At 49.1% G+C, this 25,328-nt stretch overlaps 2 protein-coding genes across 7 annotated transcripts in view; both read left to right on the plus strand.

The window, feature by feature from the left end:
* The window catches only part of Mical2 (microtubule associated monooxygenase, calponin and LIM domain containing 2), a 137,662-nt gene extending 123,448 nt beyond the window's left edge, over positions 1-14,214 (plus strand). For 3 of the 6 annotated variants that reach the window (XM_005351007.3, XM_013347679.2, XM_026781133.1), the window contains 4 exons: positions 5,182-5,289; positions 6,561-6,747; positions 8,665-8,753; positions 10,335-12,914. In XM_005351007.3, coding sequence (XP_005351064.1) covers positions 5,182-5,289; positions 6,561-6,747; positions 8,665-8,753; positions 10,335-10,733 — 783 coding nt within the window. In that variant the 3' untranslated portion in view covers positions 10,734-12,914. The other 3 variants (XM_005351008.3, XM_013347680.2, XM_013347682.2) reach the window with 3 other exon arrangements.
* A 9,543-nt stretch (positions 14,215-23,757) lies between these two features.
* The window catches only part of Micalcl (MICAL C-terminal like), a 50,891-nt gene continuing 49,320 nt past the window's right edge, over positions 23,758-25,328 (plus strand). Inside the window, exon 1 of the mRNA XM_026781134.1 lies at positions 23,758-23,949. The gene's annotated coding sequence lies outside the window, so the exon portion shown is untranslated. The remainder of the gene's footprint in view (positions 23,950-25,328) is intronic.

Genomic DNA, 25,328 nt, shown 5'->3' on the forward strand with positions numbered 1-25,328 from the left:
CAGCCTTATGGCCAACGCCATTTTCTCATCAAATCCCTGTCAGTCAGTCATTTCTTTCTCTCTGAAAAGGGGAAGCCACGTCAGTTTGGTCCACAGTTTGGCTGCTGACATTTGCCAAGTTTGTTGAGCTCTTGCAAGAACAGGATGGTGGTGAATGACCGCACAGCTGAGCCAAGGATCGCTTCACTGTGGCTTAGCCAGCTGACAGGCTGAAGAGCAATGAGTCCCACAAGAGGGGCTAACTCTGCCCCTCGGGGTGTTTGTGTGGAGACTAGACTTGCAGGATTTACTCTGAGATTTACGTATTAGAAGGAGATGCCATCAATTGGGCATGTTTTGGCTGGGCAACCTGTCTTGTGTTAGCCCTTGTTAGGACAGAGCTCAAGCTCCATCCTTGGCCTCTTCCCTTTGTCCTGGGGATAGAACTAGGCAACTCTGTAAAAGTCTCTGGTGTACATCCCAGTCCAGGATTATTTGAATATGCCAGTGCTGGTGTGTATTGGGGAAATAGAATGTTATTAAGAAGAAGAATCTGAGCTTAGAACCAGACTTGAATTTAAAGTACTGCTCACTCACTGTGTGACTTTGGATCTCTCTGAGCCTTAGTTTCTTAGCCTATAAGCTGGAGCTATATCAGCTACTCCTTGGGGTGGTTAGAACATTGGAGATCCAACATATGCAAAATGCCTGGAATATTGAATAAATGTTCCCTTTCCCAATAGAAGAAACATCTAGAAAAAAGCTCATTTGCCTAAAACACATATTTCTAAAATGCCAATTATTTTAAGGCTTTCCATTTTATACCATAGCCACTTAAGAACAAATGCTATCCTGGCTAATTTAGAGTCCAAAGGGATTCTGGAACCATCTGCAGAGCTATGGGGGCTAAATGCATGTGATCAAATTGACGTGCCTGTCATTCCGGGTAAAGCTAGGCAGAGGAAGACTCCTCCAAGAGAGCTCACAGCCACTTAAGGCTTGCCCCATCTCAGTTCTGAGCATGTATTTCCAATGTCCTTATAGAAGATAGTATTAGTCCCTTGCTCTCCCCTTGCCTTGGGCAGAGACAAGGAACCAGATCCAAGGCCTGTTTTCTATGGTTTTCTTATCTAGGGACTCCTCACTGTGGAATGTGCTTGACCCCCAGGACCCAAGAGACCACTCTAGCCCTGCAGTTTGACCTTTCCCCTTCTCATAAATGCTCAGCTCTAAACCTCTGGAAGCTTGAGTCTTGCTCCCAGATGGTCTTGCATGGGCTTGCTTGATGCTCAGAACATGCTAGCTGGCAACAGATGACTCACATCTGCTGTGTGAGCTGAGTTCTGGGCCCAAGGTGGGGAAGTCCCACTGTTTTGTCTCAAAGGCCTGGCGGCCTGCATCCTCCTCCATTGCAGGCATCATATCTGTGACAGAGGAAGAGAGATGGCTAAGACAGGACACTGACATCAGGGATGCAGACTAGGGGAGTAGCTGAACCAGCCCAAGTCCAGTATGAGAAAGATTCCCACATCAAGAGACCTGGGCTGGAGAGGGTCACAGGCCTGTGCGAGGCCTGTCTCTTGGTAGAAAGCTAGTTGCCCTTGTAGCCTCTGGAATCAATGCTTGTGACAATATCTGTGTCACCATGTTTGAATCAAGAGTGTCCCGGGAAAGACGAAGCTACACCACTCTTATTTGTGCAGAAAAGAGAGAATCTAAAAACCAGAACTCAAAACTACGTGCATGACAGTGTTCCAGTCTCGCTGACTCCTTGCTGAGGAACTCTGGGTACCCAGCACTTGTGAGACTCCACCTAAGGGTTTTTGCTTTTTATATGTTTGTTGTCTGTATATGTCTGTATGCATGTATGCTGTGTGTGGGTATCTGCAGAAGGAGGCATGGATCCCCGGGAGCTGGAGTTACAGTTGTGAGACACCTGATGTGGGTACTGGGAACTAAACTCAGGTCCTCTGAAAGAGTAAGATGCATTTAACCTCTTGAGTCACCTCTCCAGCCCCTACCCAGGTCTTTTAGGGTGCTTCCATTACCCTACAAGCTTGGGAGTGACCTCCCCATTTCCCAATTGGGAAAACTAAGGCTCATATCAGAGAGATAATATATGTGAGGTTCGTCACATGTGAGATCCTGCCCCCAAATAACCAACCATTCTGTAACTCATTCTAATGAAGTCACTGAAAAATAGTTTGAATTCAGAAGGAACAGCAAATAGTGGAAAATATCCAAATGTAATTCTTGAAAATTACAAGACTATAAATTATATAGGAACTGTAAGACCAGTTCCAGGGAATCCCAAAATTGCTAATTCTTGGTGTTCTGGGGTTAAGTCATCGGCTTGTCCAGTTTCACATTTCAATAAATGTTTCCCAGGCAGACCACCAGTGTTCTCCTCATCCAGCCCCCACCCCCACAGCACGTGTGGTTTGCCACTCAATGTATGTGACTCTTCTTGCTGGAAATGTGGAGCTTGTGTGCTGTAGTCACCACCAGGATGAACTCTCGAAGGCTCTCCACAAACGATGCCTTTCATCGCTTCTAGGAACACAGGCCACCTGCTAACTCCCCAGCTGGAGAAAATGTGGTCCTCACGCAGAGACCGGGTTATAGTCTCCCTTTCACAGAGCCAAGAAAGTCGTCCTCCTGTCGAGAAGTAGAGTGAGTTGGATAGGTGTCTCAGTTAAGAGCACTTATCATTCTTGCAGAGGACCTGGGTCCATTCTCAACGCTGTTGGTGGCTAACAACATCTGTAGCCCCAATTCCAGGGGATATGATGCCGCCTTCTGGCCTCTGACCTACATGTACATACATGCAGGCAAACCCTCATACACATATAATAAATCTAAAATGATTTTTAGAAGGGAGATAGCTCCCAGTCCTCAGACTGATGATCACTTTCATGCTGGTCTTGAGTAGGTTTCAAGAGCCCTCTCATCCCTTAGGGCAAGTCTCCGTCCTTTGAGTGCCTTATGACCTCTGTAAATCCCACTTATGGCTCAGTGATCTGGGATGGTTCCCAGTAGGTGGGAAGAGCATCCAGGAGACCCACTGCCGACTTAGTTGGCTCAAAATAAAAAAACTGGGTGTGGCCTTCATCTTAGACATTGCTGTCTCCTGACACCCTGCCCAGCTGCCAGGTGACTTGCACAGCTGATTTGAACAACTGAACAGGCTGTGACCATCCCAGTGTGTTTTAGGGATACTACGAGCACTCACACAGTTCTCTGCAAGCTCCAGTGATTTCTCCCTAAGACAGGATTGCTTAGAAGTTCAGTGACATAAAGTGCTTATTAGCTAAGCAGTTAATAAGGTCTCGTTAGACATTCGGGTTTCTAGTCTCAGACAGTACAGGCTGAATCTCGGCTCCATCAGAAGGCAGATACTGTCCGTGGGTGTTGTGACACACCTCGTCTCCTTTCTGGGAGAGTGATATGGAGCCAGTTCTCATCACAGGAGTCTGGGCAGGCACTACCCAGGGAGAAAGTTAGTCTCCCTCCCCTCTTTATTTTCAAGTAGACCTTGTATTCTACAGCCTCTATCTGAGGGTCAGAATTGAGGGCCCCACCAGGGGACAGAACATCAGACAAGCCATAGCTGATCATCCTGAACCAATACAACTGAACCTTCCTAGAAGGAGCCAGATTGTTTGGCTTGTGCAGGCTCCTAGAAGTGGGAAGAGGTTGTATCAAATCAGAATTCTAATCTTTCCCAGGCTAGACATGAGGACAGGGACAGGACTTGGGGAGTGGGGTGGGTGGAGGGTCAGTACCTGGCCTGCAGCCGTTGTTCACAAGCACAAGCTGAGGAGGCCCAGCCTACACTAGAGAGATCAGAACCCCTTACCCCAGCAGCCTGTAGCTATGTTCCTTATAGTCCCCAAGAACCCTCCTCACATGGAGTGACTACCAACCTGCTCTCAGTAGGACAGCTTCTAGACTTGCCAGAGGTGTGAGGGTCTCTGTGACCGTCTCTCCTGCCTGCTCAGCTTCCTGTATGTTCACCCCCATGGTATCTGCTTTGTCTGGGATCTGAAGCATTAGCCCCAGATGCTGGGGTGGTTCTGCTCCAGGAGCTGGGGGTCCAAGCTTGTTTTCAGTTCCTTAGCTCTCCTGCTTTGTTCTCAAGCCTGGCTGTTAGCACATTAGACGTGGCTCCCAAGAGCAGTCTAGATTTGGATGGCAAGCATTGTTTGATCACATAAGACTCGGTGTTTCTTGAGGCAACACATTGTACTAGAATCCTGGCAGCCTCGATGGCTTACTAGTTCTGGCCATTCTTCTTAGTGGTTGAATCTGGAAGGCAGCAGGTCTTGGAGCCTCCCCTCAAGAGCCTGGGGATCACAAACAGTATGTCTGGCCTCCTGGATATGCATTATTCACCTCCTGACAGCAGACAAAGCCTTCTCAGTGTGGTCTGTCAGAGCTGCTGGGGAGGGAGGGGCCTAGTGGGACTTGGCTGGGCCTGGATGTGTGATTATTCCATCCCCTATTCGAGCTGTTCAGTGATGCTTGTCTGTAGCCACCGCTCCAGAGCTGTCTTCTGACTGCTATGCTGAGCAGGTCATGGGGTGGGACTCAGACCTAGCTCCTTTCTACAAGTTTCCAAGACATGCCACAAAGCAACGAGCCCTTGGTCTTGGTTCACTCATTTAGGAAAATGCAGATCTTTGCATCTCAGAACACAAACCCTAGACCCGTTATGTACAAACTCCCTCCCCAACCCCTGGCTTTGATTTCATTGTCTATGATTTTATTGTTGGTTTTGGGATTTGATTTTTATGAGTTGAAAGCAGGATCTCATTCCATAGTTCAGACTGGTCTAGATCGCACTCTGTTGCTCAGGCTGGCCTCAGATCCACAGCAATCCTGCATCAGATTCCTGAGTTTTGGGATTCTAGGCCTGTGTCACTGTAACTGGCTCTGTCTCTGTGATCTGGCAATGCTACATAGCTGATATGAGTAGAAATGTGGGCTTTTTCCTTTTGCTACCATCAGTCTGGGAGTTCCTGCCTTCTGTCCATTTCTATACCTCTGGTGTCTGCTCCAGGTGATCTGGTTTACCTCTGGAGATGCTGTGGCCCTGCCTTCCTCCAGGCTGGAACCCTCTTCCCCTCGCCCGACATTTCTGCTGGGTGCTAACTGCCTCTCTTTTTGTCTGTTTCCTCACCTCTGCTCTCTCTCGGCTAGCTGACAGTAGGGAAAGTGTCCAGTGGAATAGGGGCCGCGGCTGAAGTGCTGGTCAATCTGTACTTGAATGACCACAGACCTAAGACACAGGCCATCTCTCCAGACCTGGTAAGGAAACGCGCGGTCAGCCTCTCCCTGAAGGTATTTGCCCAGCCTCCCCAGGGCAAATATGGAAGAGGAGTCAAAGGGACCAATAAGGGGGTGCTGAAAGTAGGCGAGGGACAGCAGAGGCTGGGGAAGCTATGTTTCTTCAAAGACTGACTTCGCTCGGGTCCTTGTGGTTCGTTTTCCACGCAAGCCATGCTCCCTGCCATCTGCGACTTTCAGGATCTATTCTGTATCAGGCCTTCAGGGCTATTGTACAAATCCCCATGTTCATCATTTAGTGTCCAACCTGAGTAGACCTAAGTAAACCTGGGAACTGAGACATTTGTAGCAGGACAAGCACGTCTTCCCTCTGACTCTCTCTCACCCTCCTAGCCCTAAGTGGCAAAATGCCATCAGCAACACTGTGCACTGATTGTTGAGCTCGTTTCCTTTGGGCTCACTGACCTGGAATTGCCCAGCACCAGCCTGCTCCAGCCCTTCCCTTCCCCATTGCTAGTGTGGAGGGAACCGTAAGACACAAGCTCCCTTTTTCAGCTCTCTCTTGAATAGATCTGAAGTCACACCCAGTGACCTCACTTGACCCCTGTCACTGCAGGGGCAAAGACATATAGCACACCTTCTCTTGGTTTCTTTCCCTCTTGCTGCGATGGACTACCCCGACAAGCCTAACTTCAGGGGAGAGAGTTTATTTAACTCACAGTTCAAGGCACAAGTCCATCATGGCAGGAAGTCAAACAGGAACTTGAAGCAGGTGGACACATTGCGTCCACAATCAGCAAGCAGAGAGGATTAGATGCAAGCTTTCTGCTGTTCTGTCTATGCCATCCAAGCTCCTAGCCAGAGAATGGTACCACTCACAGTGGGCAAGTCTTTCCACTTGGTTAGCTAATCAAGGTAATCCACCACAGGCATGCCCAGAGCTCCCAGGTGAGACTAGATTCTGCCAAGCTGACAACTATCACTGATCATCACACAACATCACTGTGGCATCCAGTGACTTTTACCCTCTGGGACGGACCGCAAGAAACAACACAAGATAGACATATTCAAGCAAGATGTCCACTCGTTTAGATCAACCTGGCGAAGAGCCCCTGCAGGGGTGGAGGCTGTGGGGAGTGTGACTTCCTGCCCTTGCTCTTGTCTGAAGTGACATAAGCAGCAGCCAGGAGCCCTGAAGATGCTGTGATTTGATTAAGGATTTCTACATCCCTAGGCCTGGCCTTTAAAGTCATATTCAGCCCTAACACATTGCTCTTTTCTCCTGGCCCTAGGAATCCGTGCGAAAGGCATTTCCCCTGAGCCTGGGTGGCAGCGACACCTGCTACTTCTGTAAGAAGCGCGTGTTTGTGATGGAGCGGCTGAGTGCCGAGGGTCACTTTTTCCACCGTGAGTGCTTCCGATGCAGCGTCTGCACCACTACCTTGCGCCTGGCTGCCTATGCCTTTGACTGCGATGAAGGTAACCCTGGGGACCGAGACGACAATGGCCTCTGTCTTAGTTGTGACTTTGCTCTGGGAGGCTGTAGGACTTACCAACAGGAGTACGGTGTCATCAGGAACACTGCTTAGGGAAACTGGAAGACCCTACACCAGAAACAAAGCCACCAGGCACAGTGACACCTAATGTCTGCTGAGGGCCCTCACTGTCCCACTCAGCTCCATCGCTATCAATGGTGCCTGTAAGGCCAAGATAACCAAACCTAATGAACTGTGTGACATGCTCAGAATTATACCTGGCCTGAAATAAGAGCTTAATGAATGATGGCGTGCTAATAAAATATGTGGAACCAGGGAGGTTACTCAGGAAGCTAAGTGCTATCTTGCATCCACGAGGACTTGTATCCAGTTCCTGAACCCTTGTTGTTTTTTTTTTAAACTTATTTAATATTTATATATACAGGGTTCTTACAGCATGTATGCCTTCAGGCCAGAAGAGGGCACCAGATCTCATTACTGATGGTTGTGAGCCACCATGTGGTTGCTGGGAATTGAACTCAAGACCTGTGGAAAAGCAGTCCGTACTCTTAAACTCCGAGCCATATCACCAGCCCCCATGTTTTATCTTGTTTAAATGGGACCAGATGTGGTAGTTCATACCTATAATCTCAGCCCTGGAGAGGCAAAGTCAGGTTGGTCTCTGGAGTTTGAGGTCAGCCTGGTCTACACAGTGAGCTTCAAGCCAGCCTATGGTATATAGTGAGGTTCTGCCTCAAAATGAAATAGAAAAGAAAGAGAGAGAGAAGCAGTGTGTGCTGGGGCATGTTCATAGCCCCGGCACTGCAGAGGCAGCACAGGAGCATCCTCAGGGCTCTCTGGCTGGCCAGCCTAGGCTGGTTGGTACATTCCAGATCAGTGAGAGGCCCCTTCTCAAAACAAAAGCAGAAAGCCAAGGTAACAGTGCCTGAATAGCTAACTGAGGCTGCACTCTGACCCACCCACACACACATACATACCTGTATAAACACACACAAAGTATGAATTCTAAAACTGGCCTCAAAATTTGCACCTCTTTGGGTAAGTGGCCTACCAGAGCTCATCAGCAAAGAATTATGTTCACTATACAAAGAGATCCCTTTCAGTTCGTCAGCCTTTGATATTATACTGTCATACAGACTGTGGGGCAGTGTGACATAGTGCTTACAACTGTGCGCCTTAAAGCTCTCCTACCCAGAGTGGGTCCGGGCAGTAGTACCTGCTCCCTGCATAGCCCTGGAGCTGCTACTTGGATTCCTGCTCAGTTTCATCATCTGCAAAGGAGGATAATGGTAGGACCTGCGTGGATGCTGCCCACCAATGATCCCAGCACTCTGGGGGCGGAGACAGTAAGATGCTGAGCTCCATACCAGCCTGGGCTGCGTACAGGGACTCAGCCTCAGATGAACAAAACGAAGAAGTAATAGTTCTAAGTTCATGAGGATGTGGGATGATAAGTTGATGAGTTACGTTATATGTGAAATGGTTTCCCCATTATCATCATCACTATTATCACCACCATTTTTGTTACTGTCATGGAAGTAGGCAGCAGTGCCCATCCTAGAAGGTACCCAGTGGTCTTGGGCGGCCGCTGTTTTACCCAGCACGTACCCTGCCTGAGTCTTTTCTCTCATCACTGGCCAGCTGTACTGACCCTCAAGATCCCAGAAAGGACTGGGGAGTTGATACTCAGAGCTACCTATTTTTCTCCCTGCCTTGTGAAGAAATCTAACTTCTGTTTGGGTAGCTGGTGCCATGTTAGGGTGAGTGTACAAGCTCCTGCTCGTGTCTGAGCTGGGCTGATTCCCATGGCTGTTGTGTTCTGACTGGCCAGGGACGAGCAGTTATTCCCGTGATTCTGTCAACAGAGAAAAACTGTATGAACTTGTATCTCTTGTCACAGGCAAATTTTACTGCAAGCCCCATTTCATTCATTGTAAAACCAACAGCAAACAACGGAAGAGACGGGCAGAGCTGAAGCAGCCAAGAGAGGTACGTCGGTCTCTGCAGTGCTGGGAGAGCAGGGGCGATCTCTCCCCCTTGTGGAGGTCTCTAAAGGCAACCTCAAAGTTAGAAGGACTTCTCTAGCCCCGAAAGGAGAGAGACTGCCCCTAAACACTTACAAATCCCCTTCTAGAATGTTTGTTTGCCTTAGTCTGCTCCGCAGCCTCTGGGATTGACTCTGTTTCAGATGCCAGCTGCCTGATAGGTGATAGCTTCCTCTGAGAAGTTAAAAAATGCTAGTACACGTGTCGAGACTGAGCTGTATGCTGAACTAGGCAAAAGCCATGTGGTCCCGCTATGCCCAGGAGGAAGGCCAGGTTTCCAGGTCCCTTCCTAGGTATGGTTTGTAGTACTGCCCTCTTCTGGCAGCTCTTGGGATGACTCACCATGACTCGAGCTTTCCTAGTGATGCCTGCAGGAAAATGCGAGAGTAGATAGAAGACACTAGCATCACCGACCACATACTGGGACAGGCTGTTACTTGCTCCAGTTGACACTATGGCAGTTGTTCAATGCGACTGACATTTGGAAAAGCTTCATTGTGCTCTGTCGCCTCTCCTCCCAGATGGGCCCTCTCTGAGTAGACCCCACTGCTAGAGCTTGTTGGGCTTCTTTGCTGGCAGCATATCAAGAGCAGTTTTCTGTGATACTGGAAAATCTTTTTTAAAATTTTCCTCATTTTATTCTCTGTGTATGGGTGGTTTTTTTTCCTACATGTATGTCTGTGTACCACATTCGTGCCCTGTGCCCATGGAGGCCAGAAGAGGGTGTCAGATCCCCCAGGGACTGGAGTTACAGATGGTTGTGAGCCACCATGTGGGTGTTGGGAATCAAACCCATGTCTTCTGGAAGAGCAGCCAATGCTGCTGACCGTGGAGTCATCTCTCCAGCTCCTATATAAACTCAGCACTTGGGTGACTGAAGCAAGAGAGCTGGAATTGGAGTTCAGTCCAGTCTACATTTGAAGTTCAAGGCCTCTCTGAGCAACCTAGTCACACTTTAACTCAACAAAAGGGAGGGGAGAAAGTGGTGAAGGGAACGTGGGAGGCTGACAGTTCAGGAGTAAAACTTGTTTTGGTTTTGGATTGAGATAGGGTGGCTTCAAAGTCACAGAAATCCCCCTGCCTCTGCCTCCTGAATGCTGTGATTAAAGGCATGTGCCACCACACCTTGCTCAGGAGTATAATTTCTAATACTATTAAAAGATTATATTTGATGCAATAATAATAATCTGCTTCAGTAGCTCCATCCTGTTGGGCCTTTACACAATTTAACAATTTTATCTTGTACAGATTTTTACAATGAATATATTTGTATACAAATCTTAATCCCTCTTTCTAATTATTCATGTACTATATAACAATACAAGTAGGTATGCAGGTCAAAGGGCATGCATATTTAGAAAGCTAATGCATGGTATGGTAAATTTGCCCCCTTTAAAACAAGTTGCGGCCACTTTCAGTACCAATGTGGGGCCACCCCAGTTAGTTCCCCTGGCTCAGCCTGCTGTGATGGAGGCAGCCTCTGACACTCTTGGACTAAGTGCTCTTGCTTTGCTGTCTTTCTCAGGAGGAAGGGACATGGCAGGAGCAGGAAGCCCCTCGGAGGGATACTCCCGCGGAGAGCTCTTGCGCGGTGGCGGCCATCAGCACGCCAGAAGGCAGCCCTCCAGGTATCTCCACCTCCTTCTTTAGGAAGGCACTGAGCTGGCCTTTCAGGCTGACAAGAGGCCTTCTCGACCTGCCCTGGAGCCTGCTTAGGTGGATGCAGGGACTCCTGAATGCTGCTGGCCACCATGTCAGGGACAATTCTCACAACTACTGCTTCACATTTGAGCTCCTGAGCCTGGGGCTGCTGCTCCTCTGGGCCTTCTCCGAGGTTCTGGCCGCCATGTACAGGGAGTCTGAGGAGTCCCTGGAGAGTATCCGCAGCTGGTTGCTCAGGTTCATCCCGGTGAAGCTGCAGTGAGGCGCATACTGCCCCACAGTGCCCTAACATTTCCAAGTGGAGACTGCAATATTTGTAGTTTGCTCTGGCTCTGGCCAGCATCCAGAACCAATTAGCTCCAAGCCAAAGAGTCCCACATCGGCTACCTCCACCTGGCTTTGACAAGGTTGAGCATCTATTTATGGTGCTAGGACCAGAGACAACATGAAGGATTTTTTTTTTAAGAAAACAGCTTTGTATTGTTTTGTCTTTTCATACCAAAGCGAGCCATTTTTCCAGGTTTACATTTCAATTTTTAACTTTTCATAAGCCAAAAAAGAAAGCAAACAAGAAAACAAAAAAGAAAACAAATCTCAACTCATTGCCAAGTTCGAGAGTATTGTAAAACTGGTGATGAAAATTAAATAGTTGAGATTTGTTGGAGTTGAGACTTTAGAGCCACAAAATAGAGCCATCCCTAGACCAGCGCTTTTTGATTTTTGCATACAGATGCCACCTGTTCACAGTGGATGCTGTGTTTGTTTGTTTGTTTTCAAAAATGCATATATGTAAAATCAGTAAGGTTAAGAGAAATAAGTAGGAGGTGTAGAGCAAACCAAAATTAAAATTAACCGAAGCACACAGCAGTGTGTCAATGCTGTCTGTCCTCAGGGTCGGGGAGAGGTATTTTACTTCTATCTTTTGAAGTCAAACAGTAGCTTAAAGGCTCCCTTATGCCCACCAAGTCACAGCCAATAGCATAGAACCACAGGGCTACTGCATTGCAAACTTACATGTTCCTCCCCACTAATGGGTACTGCAGCAAAGCCCACAAGCACTTGGCCCCGAATAGCTCACAGGCTGATGTGATGCTGAGGACAAACTTTTTCAAATGGTGTCATTTTCACCTCTATCAAGTCCTCAGGCTTCAGGCTGAGCCAAAGCCACTCAGGTCCGTTGTGGTCAGGCTGTCTCCACCTGGTGTCCTTTGAACTGGGGGTACTTGCTGGCCCTGATCAGAGAGCCTTGCTGGTGGCATCCTGACTGCTCAGGCACATGGCTGCCTTGTGTATTTCACCCATACAGTCAGAGATCCTTCTCCTAGTGCTCCAGAAAAGAGTGTCTGGTCTTTGGATGGCTTTGAACCCATAAATGTTTTCTACACTGGGTGTCTGGAAAAGCCTAAAGCTGTCCCCACCCAACTCTGTGATGCTCAGCTTCTGTAGCAGATTGAGCAACTGGAGGGTCGATAAGGGCCTCCTAGGTTCTCAGGGTCTCCACATTCACGGGGTGCAACTATGGACTAGAAACTCAGGGTCTCTACTGTCACTGGGGACAGCTGTGGAGAGCTGCGACCACTAGCACTCCCTCCAAGATTAAGAAGGACTTGTTAAAGACAAAGCATCTTGAAAGCTTTGACATAAGGTTCTGTAAGGTGGAGAAAGAGAGGTGCATTTCCAGAGACTCTGTCCTGAAGTCCTGGGAAAGACAGGGCATGGCTGTGATCGAGTCTGTGGCACCTCTGACCTTGTTGGAACTATTGCCAGTGTGATGACGTACATTGTATTTGCCCTGCTTCTAGCTGGGAATTTAATGGTCAAGCATGATGAGAGAAACCCTTGGGTCCTATTAGGTTTCATTATGCCACATGAACTCTTGAAGTCATATTATAGTGATTTTCTCCAGCTCAGGGTGGGCTGAGATGCTCTGTGGAATGCTCTGGGAAGCCAGAGTGAACTCTCTAAAAAAAAAAAAATGTCATTTATAGCCATAAGGAAGCTGGTTTGAATTACTCTGGTAGACAGGGTGTGTCTGTCTACCAGACTTCTGCTTGTGTTGAGACCTTGAACCTTCCTGGTGGGCAGCAGCAGGGTTGGGTCCTGGGAGACAGATACTCCAGAAATTCTGAATTTGTCTCGAGGTTGAGTCTGAAGCCCCAGAGTGTAATGGAGACAGAGGGCCTGGGAGGCGGGGCGAAGGTTCCTGGGAATGTTTGCGGACAGGAGTGGGGATCTGTGAATATGCAGACTCTGTGTGCCCACTCTTGGAAACGGATGACTGGGCGCCAACAGGAAGGTCCGTCTCACCTCATCTGGGGGGTGGGGGGACAGTGGTTGCCCTGTTTCCACCTCCAGTGCCTTTTCCTCTTGTGATTTGGGATTGTCTTACTCCCCTCGCTAAGTCCTCCTTTCTGTCTTTCTCTTTCCAACCTCACACTGTGGCCGCCAGTGCGTTTCAGCCTTCCAGTCCTACACCCACTTCTTGGCTGACACTCCTGCTCTAAGGTGACTCATTTTCTTGGCAATTTTCCGAAAGAGGTACTAACCCCTACCCCGCTTTCCTTGCCCGTCCTCTGAGCCCTCTGCGTCGGTGGTACTGGTAGCACTAACTGTGTCTTGCATACTAACGGACTCTCTAAGGCATGAGTGGTTAACAGCATGGGGTGGGGGTCAGCTTGGAAGCCATGTTCTGCCTCCCCTTCTTCAGAGCCCAGCCAGCAGCCTGGGTCCACGACAAGTGCATGCCCCCCGCGCCTCCCCCACTCCCGCCACCATCCTGGACTGGCCTCTATGCATGTGCTTTCTCTATTGCACCTTCAAAGCCTCTTATCTTCTTGGGAGGGTTCACCATGATTGTGAGACAATACGGTGTAAGGAAGGCTCTGTGGCTTAGAAAACATTTCTGCTTAGTGGCCTTCTAAAAAGAACAGGTGTAGGGATATCTTCTTCTGTCACTTCTAATACAAAGATTCCCAAAGCCTTCCATTGGAACCATAAGTAACTCAGTGTGGCGAGGTTTTAAAAGTATACTGGCTCCCAGACTCTGTGTGGCCAGCTTGCCCCACGCTCTGTGCTATGCATATAATGATGTTAGCAGCCCCTTCCTGTTTCAGCAGTTAGTCCTAGGGCCTTGTATGCCTTTCATCTGTCCCTGGGCTCCTAAGTCCCACTAGTTCATAAGCCTTAATCAGAACAGTCACAGTCACAGGAGAAGGGCTGGCTTTCAGAAAGAGCTCAGGCCAGCCACTGTCAATGTCAACCTATCTAAAGCACATAGACCCTCTGTTCATTTACCTGGAGCAGCGGGATGGTCATGTGCTACTACAAAAAGCTACTCTACTATGGAGAGCAGAGAGCGGGCGTTGAGTCTAGCCCCACATCCTCAGGCCTGAGTCAGAGTGCATCCCGCCTGTAGCTAGAGCTACCCTGCCCTTCAGCTTCTGTCGGCCCTGCATGCTGCACTTGCTTGCTGCATTGGCACAGTGCCCAGCCAGTACAAAGCCCTCTCCTCTCCTCTCTTCTTCTCTTCCAGCATTCCCCTCTCTAAAATGTCAACCAAAGAGAGCCCCCTTGCTCTCGGCCTCCCTAGCTAGCCTCCTCCTCCTCTCATGGCAAGGCATGTCTGTGACCCTAGAGAATTCATTTACAGTGCCATGTGGAACCCTGTATTTTACACAGCAAGACGATGTTTAGGTTTATTTATGATATTTTATGCTGTAAATGAAAATAAATATGGTTCTTTATAAAGCTCATCGTTTCCTCTCTTCTTTGCCATGGAAGCTTCTAAACCTCCAACACAGGCACCGGTTTAGGGGAGCCATCTCTCCTAAACTGCTGGCGGGGCTTGCACTTGTGGTGACCCGGGACTCTGTGGGGCTGTGCCAGGGCAATCTGAAATATTACCCAAGGTAATATTTGGAAACATGTCATAATACTCTGGTGCCAGGCTTTGGGGTCTCTTCCTTAAAATGTGTGGTACTTTGGTGTTCTAGATGCTGGGCAGAGGAGGACAGGGCCAGGGTGACCTCAACTCTTAGGATCAGGCTGTGTTGGCAGCTGTCTGAACTGAACCAGTTTTCCTGGCACCTGCGGGTCATGGCTGTGTAGGAGGGTTTTACCAAAATCCCCACCTATTTTGGTTCTCATAGAGGAAAAAAATTAGTTTTTCATGGTTTGCACTGATCTGCCCAAGTGATGGGCAAAAGGTAAGGAGGGAAGAGTGGGCATCGGTCTCTAGAAGGCAGTGAACCAGCAGATATGCACTCGGGTTGCCCTGCACTGTGAGGTGGTGCCCACCTGGCCACTCTGAGCACAGTGCCCAGCAGGCTCTGCCCAGCTTCACTCTGTAGAGGAAGACTTGGAGTCTCCCTTGGCTATCCGGGACAGTGCCAGATCTCCCCAGGGAGGAACGTCTACCATTGCCAGACTGGATGGGCTTCTGATACTGGCATAAAAGTCCTCTGGGACTATGAGGGCCCTGACATCTCCCAGAGAGCACTTCTGGGATTCCACTCTCCGACTCAGTTGCTGGTGCTTGTATCTGCTTTCAGAGCCACCTCTGGTTGACTCGGGGCCCCTGTCTCCTCTTCTGATCAAGGGAGGCGATTAGGGACTAGAGGTAGGTGGAAGAATGGGCAAATAACGTATTCCTTTATCTGTGTAACAGTTATTATTGCCTGACGCATTATTCTAGGTCCAAGCGACATAGCAGCAGGCTCCAAAAAGACCTGACATTTAAGAAGTGTGGCCTTAGATTGTTTTTCGGATTCTGATCTTCTTGTCTATTCTCCTGCTCCTTCATCTCTTTAACCTCACTTTACTAAGCACCTAGTATGTGCTAAGGAGCACAGCTAATCTTGCCAGTCTCACTAGGTCTTGAAGGCTCTTGGTAAGTCTCTGGTAGAGTCCTCTAGTAACTAAGCTTAATTAACTGTTTGGGTTGACTTTCTCATACCTGCTTGGAGAGTGTCTCGGTTTGATTTGGTTTGATTATTGTTTATAACCCTACATAATTAGATTTGGTAGAAATTCTCTAATCCCAAAACACTGAAGACTTAACATTTTGTGGTGGGGAGAGCAAATCCAAAAAGATCAAAAGAGTTTGCATAGGTAGGCAAGCACTCTACCATTGAGCTACCACCCCAAGACTTAACATTTTTAAAGCAGTCTAATAGAACTCAATATTAAGTAGAGGAGCTGGAGAGATGGCTCAGTGACTAAGAGCACTGGCTGCTCTTCCAAAGGTCCTGAGTTCAATTCCCAACTACCATATGGTAATTCATAACCAAAATAATGGCATCTGATGCCCTATTCTGGCCTGCAGGCATTACATGCAGATAAAGCACTCAAATGCATAAAAAATAAACCTTAAAAAACATATTAAGTAGAAGCTCCAAACACAGTCAGGCAAGGTTATTGCAATTAGGCCTGCAATGCCTGCACTAGGGAAGTGGAGACAGGAGGCTCAGTAGTTCGAGATCACCCTTGGCTACATAGCAAGCTCAAGAAAAACCTTGGCTACATAGACCCTGTCTCAAGAAAATACACCCCGCAAAAGAAGTTCCTAATGGGGAAAATTTGTGTTATATATGTTTTAAATACAATTAAATATTTGTTAGATCATGAAGGGATGAGTCTGAGTTTTAGAACTGCTAACAAAACAAATTCATGTGAGGAAAACATGAAACAAATTTGACCATTTACATTTTAAGTATGTTTAAATTATGTGTATGTGTCAGAGCGTGGGTTTGTACATGTAAGTACAGTGCCCTTGGGTATCAGAGAGGGTATTGGGTCCCCTGAAGTTGGAACTAAAGGTGGTTGTGAGATGTCATATGTGTGTACTGGGAGCCAAACTCAGGTCCTCTGGAAGAGAAATGGTGCTGCTAACCACTGAGCCATCTCTCCAGTCCCAGCTACCTACATTTTAAAACAAGCATGAAAGCCGGGCATGGTGGCACATGCCTTTATTCCCAGCACTCAGGCGGAAGAGGCAGGCAGATGTCTATGAGTCTAGGCCAGTCTAGTCTGGTCCACATAGTGAGTTCCAGGACATCCAGGGATGTGGTAGAGACCGTATTTCAAAAACACCAAAAATAAATAAATAAACAGTTCATGTAATTGTCAAAATTGAAGCATAACTATGCAGTCAGATTGGAGGAAAAAAATCTGACTTGAGTATAAGAACACGGAAGTTCATTGCCGTGCTATTCAAAGAGCTCCCTTAGAGCAGGTGCTCCCTGGCCCCTCCCACGGTGACACTGACGAAGTTAGTCTTTGCTGAGCAATGACCCAAGGATAAGTGAGTTAAGGCTGAGAACAAATAGTTCCCACTTACACAGATTCAAGAAGTGAACACTGAAAAAGAAAAAGGAGGCAACTGGGGAAAGGACCCTTCTTGGCTTTCAAAGGATGTAAGGAATCGTGTTATCCCGCCTCCTTGGCAAAGGAGACAGGGAAATAGTGATGGTAAGGACTTAGGTGTGTTTAGGATCAACAGCAAGAACAGTCTCTTTCCTGAAAGGCAATATAGCAATGGAGATTAAGTCTTTAAAAAGGCCCTGACCTTTGGCCCAATAGGAAAGAATCTCCACATACCTCGAGCAGTAAGAGTTGAGTGTAGCCTCCAGAGTAGGTGGGCTGTCCTTCATTCGTGTGGACTGTTCTTTTTATGATTTAACACCCCACCACCACCACCCCAAAAAATCTTTAAGTCAACGTCTGCCTCCTTCACTGCCCTTGGGTCTCTGCTTTCTGCCCAGTACTGTCTCTGGGCCCAGCTCTGCAAGTCCAGCCCTCATTAGTCTCGTCCCCTTGTAGCACCATGAAGTCCGTGCAGACGTAGAAGATCCTAGGAAAGGTCATCGGTCCTAGGCGGGCAAGTTACAGTGGTATCCTCCATTGTGAAGGAGTAGAGAGCACTGGGGCCCAAATAGGAGTTCGGGCCCTGTATGGTAAAGGGCCTGGACTTGGCTGAAATCCCAGCTTTGACCCCTGAAACTTCAATTTCGCTGTGTCCAGGGGTGAGACTCTCCTGTGTACTGAGAGCTAACGGAGCCTCTGGCTTTGAGTTTTGGGAAGGTGGAACCAATAAGCTAACCTAGGCCAGTGCCTGGGCCTCTGTTCTCAGGGCGTTCTGCTGAGCTCTGGCGGGCACGTCTCTGAAGGGATTGCTTCTAGAAAGGCTTCCTTCTGAGGCCCTGAGGCCCCTACAAGGTAGGTGGACACTGGACAGAGGCGCCATGGCATGCAGGAGGCACCATCTTTCCTCTCTCATGCTCTCATCCCCAGCCTCGTGAAGGCAGCAACCAGCAACTTCCCCTCAGACTCGGGTCTCAGCTCCAGAGGCCCACTCCTGCCTTCTGTCCAAAGGCTTTGCGTGGGGAGCGCCAGAGCCTTGGCTAAGAGGCTAAGCCCTGGCCTTGTTACTGCCACTCCCCCACATCTACCTGGGCATCCATTAGGCAACTCCAGCTTCCGCCCATCTCCAGCACTAATGTTTTTCACAAAACGGTCTCCACTGTTAACTCTCCCCCTTAAAGCAAAGAGCAGTTCCTCCTTGTTCATCTCAAAAGCCCTGGAGCTGTGCTTGAGTCTGCTTTATCCTGGACCCATACATTGCCCATCGAGAATCCACCCTGAGGACTGGAAGGGTATATTTCAGCTGGGAACTTCTTGCTGGTGCCCAGCCACAGTTCATGACAGAGCCCTAAAGGAGCAGAATTCAGATATTGCGCATCCTGCCTTTCCCAAACAGTTCCTCCACTTTGTTCCTTCCTTGCCTTCCGAGGGCTGTCATCATCATGTTTATCTTGTGACAAAGCAGATTGAGTGCCCCCTCCCCCAGCCCCAAAGGGGTGCACCTGAACTGACAGCCCCTTGCTATGGTAACTTGACACCAAGGTTCTGTTTAGTAGTGTGTCCCAAGTCTACTAGGCTACATACATCCTCTCTCCTGCCCTCACTGTCTCTAACACAGGGATCCGGGTGACACTTGGAGACAAGAAGCAGAGTAGGGAATGGTCCATTCTTATACTCTGGCCTCTGGGAGGGCCAGAGACACTGATTGCTGTCTTCAATCCATTGAGCCATGTGGCAAAAGACCCACCTGGATAGAGCGACCAACCTCTCAACTGTGTGGGAGCCCAGAAGGGCTGTCAGGTCTGTCTTATCAACCTACTTCAGGCCTAGAAGGTGTAGACCTCTCTGGACCTATGGCAAAGCCAACCACACGCTCTGTTCCAAGCATGCTAGGAGGAGACTTCTTGCCTAGCACTAGCCCGAGAAGGGGGATAATAACACGGGCTCCAGGGCTGCCTCCCTTCCTCCCTTCCTAGATTGCTGCAGGAAGTGGCAAACTACCCTCCAAAAATTTCAGGTCCTCCCCTTCCCATCTTGCTACCAGAGTTATTAGGGACAGAACCCAGATCCTCGGAGTACTAAGGAAGCAGGCTCAGCCAGTTGTCCTCAATAGGCCAATTAAACAGACGAGTAACAGAGAAATAGGACTACATTAGGAAGAAAAACAGACATCTAGTGAACCACACCACGACCTACCTCACCCCCTCCACCCTCCTCACTTCTCTACCCCCCCACCTCCATCCCAACCCTGCTTCGTGCTCTGGGAGCTGGTATCTGTTCTCAGGAGCCATGTGGGGCTGGCATTTCCCTAGTATCTGGCTCAAGATTTAGGGTCAGGATGAAGGGTCAGAAATGGGAATGGGTGAACTGCACTGAGGCCCAGAGGATCAGGCTGGGCCTGGTTCCCTTCGCCTCTAGGCAGAGGTGTGGCTTCCATCTGGGAGGGTATAGCTTCTCATGTGCATTTAGCTGAAAGTGTGTTTGCTTAGGCTTTAGCTGAGGCCAGGCAGAGCCCTCTAAGTAACACTCTCTACCCTGGTTTCATTCAGCAGAGGTAGAGCTGTGTGTTCACACCCTACATACACACACACACACACACACACACACACACACACACACGTGCACACACACTGGGTCTCTGACTCCTGGGGAGATCACAGCAAAGCAGGCTGAGCAGTCTTCAGATTGGAGGGCAGACCCAGACACCCATGGATTCATCTCTGAACACCCCATGATACTCTATTTCCATTAGAAACTGTGACGAGTCACTCTCAGAAGCCCCTGGGCTAGCAGCAATGGATTTGAGCACACGTCCTGCTGAGGACCTTGACACTGTCAGGGACAAATCTTCCTCCCAAAGCAATTATAACACCCCTGGGAATGTATGGAAGGAAGGGGTGCTGCTCAAGCTCTCTGTCATCCACTGGATGCCTCGTCACCCCATCACTGATCACAGTCCACCTTTCAGGAGGCTGGGGAGGCCACTCTGGGCACAGCATCATAGGCATCTGCCTGTCTGTGCTGCCTGTGTGCTCGGCATCCCTGCTCTGCTCTGTGCTATGCTACAGAGGAGCAACCCTGCAAACTCTTCCCTAGGGGGCCTTGAACTAGCTTCCTGTTAGGTTTGAGACCAGCATGCACTGGTGGAAGAATGGGATGGGATCAAGAGGAGCCAGGGTATTACTCCTGAGACCTCCCTCCCTTAATATCACAGTAGTGGCCTTGGCTTCTGGGATCTGGTAAGGCGGGCCTTTTGCTTTAGCCAGCACCACCACGTCCCCTTGCCTGCCATGACCTCCTTCTGATGAGCCATGGCTGGGCTTCTGTATCCTCAGTTGTATCCTGATGTTCTCTGCACACATTTCGTCTTCAGCTTTTGCCCATGGGGGCAGGGGTGGAAAGATGAATTTCTTCAAGCCCCAGACCAGAAGAGACTCTAGTAATTAGGACCCTGAACAAAGTTCTCTATCTCCATGGTGTGTGTGGTCTCTTCTGCTTCCTATTCATGAATCTAAGGGGTGCTGGGTGATTCTACAGGCTGGGTGTGTTAGGATGGGCTCCAAGTCTGTCCCTCCACGTAACCTCAACCAAGAATCCAGGCTCATAGGGCAGCAACCATCAGAAACAAACTTTTTCAACAAGAACATAGGTGACAATTCAACCCAGCAAGGCCACTCAAAGCCCTGGTTCACACGGGTCACCAGTATCCACTGGTCTATGACAGAAGGGTGTCACATTGCTGGGGCAGAGGTGTGTGTGCTCTGCTAAGCTTGGAAGGACCACAATGTCAAGGACAGGGTGTGACTCCATTCAACCAAACAAATAGTTCTGTCATGTTCTCAGATTACAGAAGGGCAACACGTGACCATCTGTGGGTGTCTTAACCTGTGTTTCCATTAGCTTAGAAAGAAAATGGGGTCACAAAATGCTTTGCTTGAAGGATTATATGAGTGTTACAGACTTAGTACAAGTCAGCGCTCAAACTATCCCTGGCATATATTAGGGACCCGATAAATGTAAGCTGCCACTGCTCTTATTATAACCATCACTACAAACACCAGCAAAACCAACACCACCACTGTCATCACCATAGCTAACACCATCATCATAACCATCACCACAACCACCACCCAAACCAGAACTACCATTACCACAACTACCATCATTGCCACCAAACCCACGGCCACTTTATCACCACCATCACCACAACCATCACTCCCATCATCATTAGCAAAGCGGCCGGTAATAGTCCCCAGATGCCTCCCTTCCCAGTTGCGCTGGCATTAAAGTATAGGCACATGTGCACGCAAGCAAGTCTGCACGCACATCGGGAGTTAGACTGATAGCCCACTCACTGGTTGGGTCTACATGTGTTCACATTTTATTCGACCCTATCGTATTTTAAAACTTCAGGAATTTCACAGAAAGCTCAGGCTTCTTGAATTGTCTTTGCAGGTGGGAAGTGTAGCTAAGCAGATGCCTCTTCCAGGGAGTGCAGAGTGAGAAGAGGAGGCTTGGGTGGACACATGAAGAATAAAACATTTAAAGGCAGAGATGCAGAGAGAGGGAAAGGAAGTCTCTCAGAGTGAAGAAGGGTGGACTCCAGGGCCAGAGGAGAACCTCAGGGGCAAAATATCCTGGGGACTGGGCTCAGCAGCAAGCAGGCTCCGGGGAATTTTCTAGAAGTAAGAGAGTAGAGAGGTAAAGGTCTCATCAGAATTGTAGGGGATTGGTAAAGGGACAGAGAAAGCTTGCCCAGCTCTTCCAAGATTGGTCCGAAAAGTGGGGGCCTGGAGGTGGAGCCTCCTATAGTTTAAGCACAGATGGAACCAATCCAGTTGAAGTCAAGAACACAGGAAAGAGAGAAGGCAGTGAGCCATATGGGGGCTGAGAAGTGAGAGGGAAACAAGTTCACCTGAGGTCTAATTCTAGAAGGAACACAGGCAGCTGCTTCCCTGTGACAGGAGACGGCTCACCACCTAGCTAGTGGCCAGGCTGGAACAGGGCTCAGACATTCATCACACTCAACAGACATCCCAGGAGCAGCTGCTTTACACAGCAGAGTCTAACAACCGATGACAAAGTACTGCCTACATCCTAGTCCTGGAAAGAGACGACAAACCAAAGAGGGAATTCCACTCTTATTGGAGGCAAGACTCACTGTGAGGAGTAATGAAGGGGAACAGACCGTGTGCCCTCTTTGGCAGGACACTTCAACCCTGAGAAGATGACATTTGACTGACACTTGCAGGCAGTGGTGGGAGCATCCAAGGACAGCACTGAATGGTAGATTCCAGGGCAACATGAGGGGCCTGAGATGGCTGCCTAAGTCCTGAGGGGACAGGACAGCTGTGACACAGCAGGAGAGGAGCAAGTCAAGGGACAGTGTGTAGAGAGAAAGTCACAGAGGCCACAGAGCTGAATTAGATGGGACTCTTCATCTTTGCCTCGATGAAATGAGGACCCTCACGGTTAATTCTGGTTGCTGTTGAAATCCAGGGTTGGGGCTTGGAAGGAAAAAATTGGGGACCCACGGAGAGTTGTGGGGTTTTTGTTTGTTTATCGTCTGAACAAGAGGTGATGGGGCTGTGGCAGGGAAGAGACTCCATTTCTGGCACAATTGAGGGAAGAGCCATCCTCACTTGTAGAGGGAGGGCTTTGTGAAGGATGAGGGTGGCATCAAGTATGTCATTATGATGCCAGCGTTAACTTCAGGAGATTCTAGTTGCCACACTGAACTGGGCATGGTGGTGGGTGGAGCAGGTGTTGGGGAAAGTGAAGATGAAGGGTTCACTTTGGACTTGTTGTGTGTGTTGTGTCTGCTAACCACCTATGTGGAGATGTCAATTAAGAACAGGAGACGCTAGACGCAGGGGAAGCATCTAGGCTGTGGATGCAGATCTGGGACTCCTCACTGTCCAGGGTCATTGGGAATCGTGGAAGCAGATGAGACTAAAAGCTGAGTATAAAAGAAGCAGCAGCTAGGAAGAGCCGTTTAGAGCTGAGAGCAGCCTTTGCAGAAGAGCGTGACAGGCTAGGTCACGAGGTCAATAGGATGAGAACTGAGGGGCTGCGGAGATGACTTGGGGGTCAAAACGTTTGCCATCCAATCACGAGCACATGAGTTCAGATCCCCAGAAATGCCAGGTAGGGGTGGCGGCCCCTCTGCAATTACAGCCTCAGAAGATGGGGTAGAAGATTTCCAGAGTTAGCAAAACTCACCATATCTCTGAGCTCTGGGTTCGACTGTGACATCCTGTCTAAATGAACAAGGTGGGAGAGCAATCAAGGATGATTCTAGATCGCAACCTTGGGCCTCCATATGCACAGGTACACACATACACATGCATCCACACATGTGCTTCCATACACACGGAAAGCTACGAGCACATACATGGTGTACACACCACACACACACACACGAAAATACAGAAACATTCTTTGATGGGATTTGCCTTACTTTTTGAGGCAGGGTCTCATTGTGTAGCTCTGGCTGGCCTGGAGCTCATTGGGTAGACCAGGCTGGCCTTAAACTCACAGAGATCCTCCTGCCTCTGCCTCCCAAGTGCTGGGACTAAAGGGGTGTACCACCATGCCTGGTGAAAACAATTTTTAAAGATGAGATCTAAGATGTCACCCCTGAGTTTAACAGTACGCTGACAGAAAGTTTGAACGAAGCGGTCCAGAGGACAATGAGCCTGTCATGGGCCCTGAGAACATCTCAGCACCTCCCTCCAGGTTAAATGGGGTGGTATGTGTATTCGTACCTTACACACATCCGCTGGGCTGAGAGGTGGCCCTCGGCCATGATGCAGAGGATGGGAAGGTCTGTCCCTGAACATCTGAGTGGCCCAGAGGCCCCCTTTCCAGCATCCTATCCAGACGTCTGGAGGAGCCATTTGTTCCGCTGTCTCTATAGGCCCTGTCCTCTCAGCAGATGAGCCCACCTCCCCCAAGAAGCCAAAGAGTGTCCCTGAGCCCACACCCAGAGACACGGACGCTGAAGTCACCTCTTCCCAACCCTCCGAATGGACTTCAGTGAGGATTGGTCCAGGAGAGGATGCAGTCGGACAGGATGTGCTGGCTGTGCGGGTCCTAGTCACCAGTGAGGACAGCAGGTATGCCCAGATTGCTAAAGGATGGAGGCAGAGACAAGGGGATGGTGGGGTAGGCTGCACCTGAGGTCTGTTTTCCTTTCTACTGGAAACTCCCAGCAAAAGGGACTCTCTGGGCCTGTTTCCTAACCTGCAAATGGGGATGGCTATAGTGATTTGCTTCTGAAGGAGCCCTAAGACTCAAAGAATTGACACGTGTCAAATATTGCTTGGTGCCTTGTAATAAGGAACTGCGGGCTGCTTCCTGCCACCAGGCTCCTGGCCGCCAGCTAGCTTATGCCCCAAAATAATTACACAGAAACTGTATTCTTTTAAACACTGCCTGGCCCGTTATCTATAGCCTCTTATTGGCTAATTCTTTCATCTTGCTTTAACCCATTTCTAATAATCTATGTAGCCCCACGAGGTGTGGCTTACCAGGAAAGATCTTAACCTGCATCTGTGGGTGGGAGAATCATGGCGACTGCCTGACTCGGCTTCTTTTTCCCAGCATTCTGTTCTGTCTACTCTGCCTACCTAATTTTCTGTCCTATTAAAGGTCCAAGGCAGTCTCTTTATTTAACCAATGAAATTAACACAAAACAGAAGACTCTCCCCCATCAGTGCCTAGTAAATCCTATGAGGCTGTGTGGCCATTATCTTCTTAGAGAAGGGAAGGCCCTGGCTCTCCTGTTCCCCCCAGGAGTCCAGTGTCATGCAGCTGAGGGCTACAAATGAGTGACACTGTCACAGGGAGAGGCTCCTGGGGACCTACATGGTGATGGAGATGCCAGGATGGGCAGAGAGGAGAATACAGTTTTTACGCACCGATCCACGCTGACTGTGGTTATAAGAAGCGCCCCCCCCCCCACAGACACTGAGTACATTCAGGAAAGCATCCGGATCAACTGCTTATGAATGCCTAGACTCTGGGTGTGTAACTGTGACTCATACGCGGGGTGAGGTCTTTGCATTCAGATATCTCCATCACCTAGGTAGACAGCCAAGGAAACAAGGAAATCGTAAACAAGAAAAATGCCGTGTGTGTGCCAGGCAGAGAACTAAAATGGAGCTGTGCTGTAAACAGGGCCAGGATGGTTACCTTTGACTGGATGGCCAGGAAGGGCTCTGGGTACTACAGTGACAGAATGACATAGTAGCCCCAGAGCAAGTGGGTTACTCTCCTACCATATCTGAGCTTCAGGGCCTCTATCAGACAGTGCTGGTCATGCTGGCCTCACCCAGATGGGGTCTGGATCTAGCTGGCTGTCAGCTAGAGTAGTGGGAAGGTCCGTGTGACCAGCAGTCAATAGTGGATGAAGGGGGGATTATTCTGGGGAGCTGGGGTGTAGTTCAGTGGTAGAGCTCCCAGGCAGCATGGACCAGGCTTGAGTTCAATCCCC

Source organism: Microtus ochrogaster, chromosome 8 (assembly GCF_000317375.1).
Source record: "Microtus ochrogaster isolate Prairie Vole_2 chromosome 8, MicOch1.0, whole genome shotgun sequence".
Classification (NCBI taxonomy): domain Eukaryota; kingdom Metazoa; phylum Chordata; class Mammalia; order Rodentia; family Cricetidae; genus Microtus; species Microtus ochrogaster.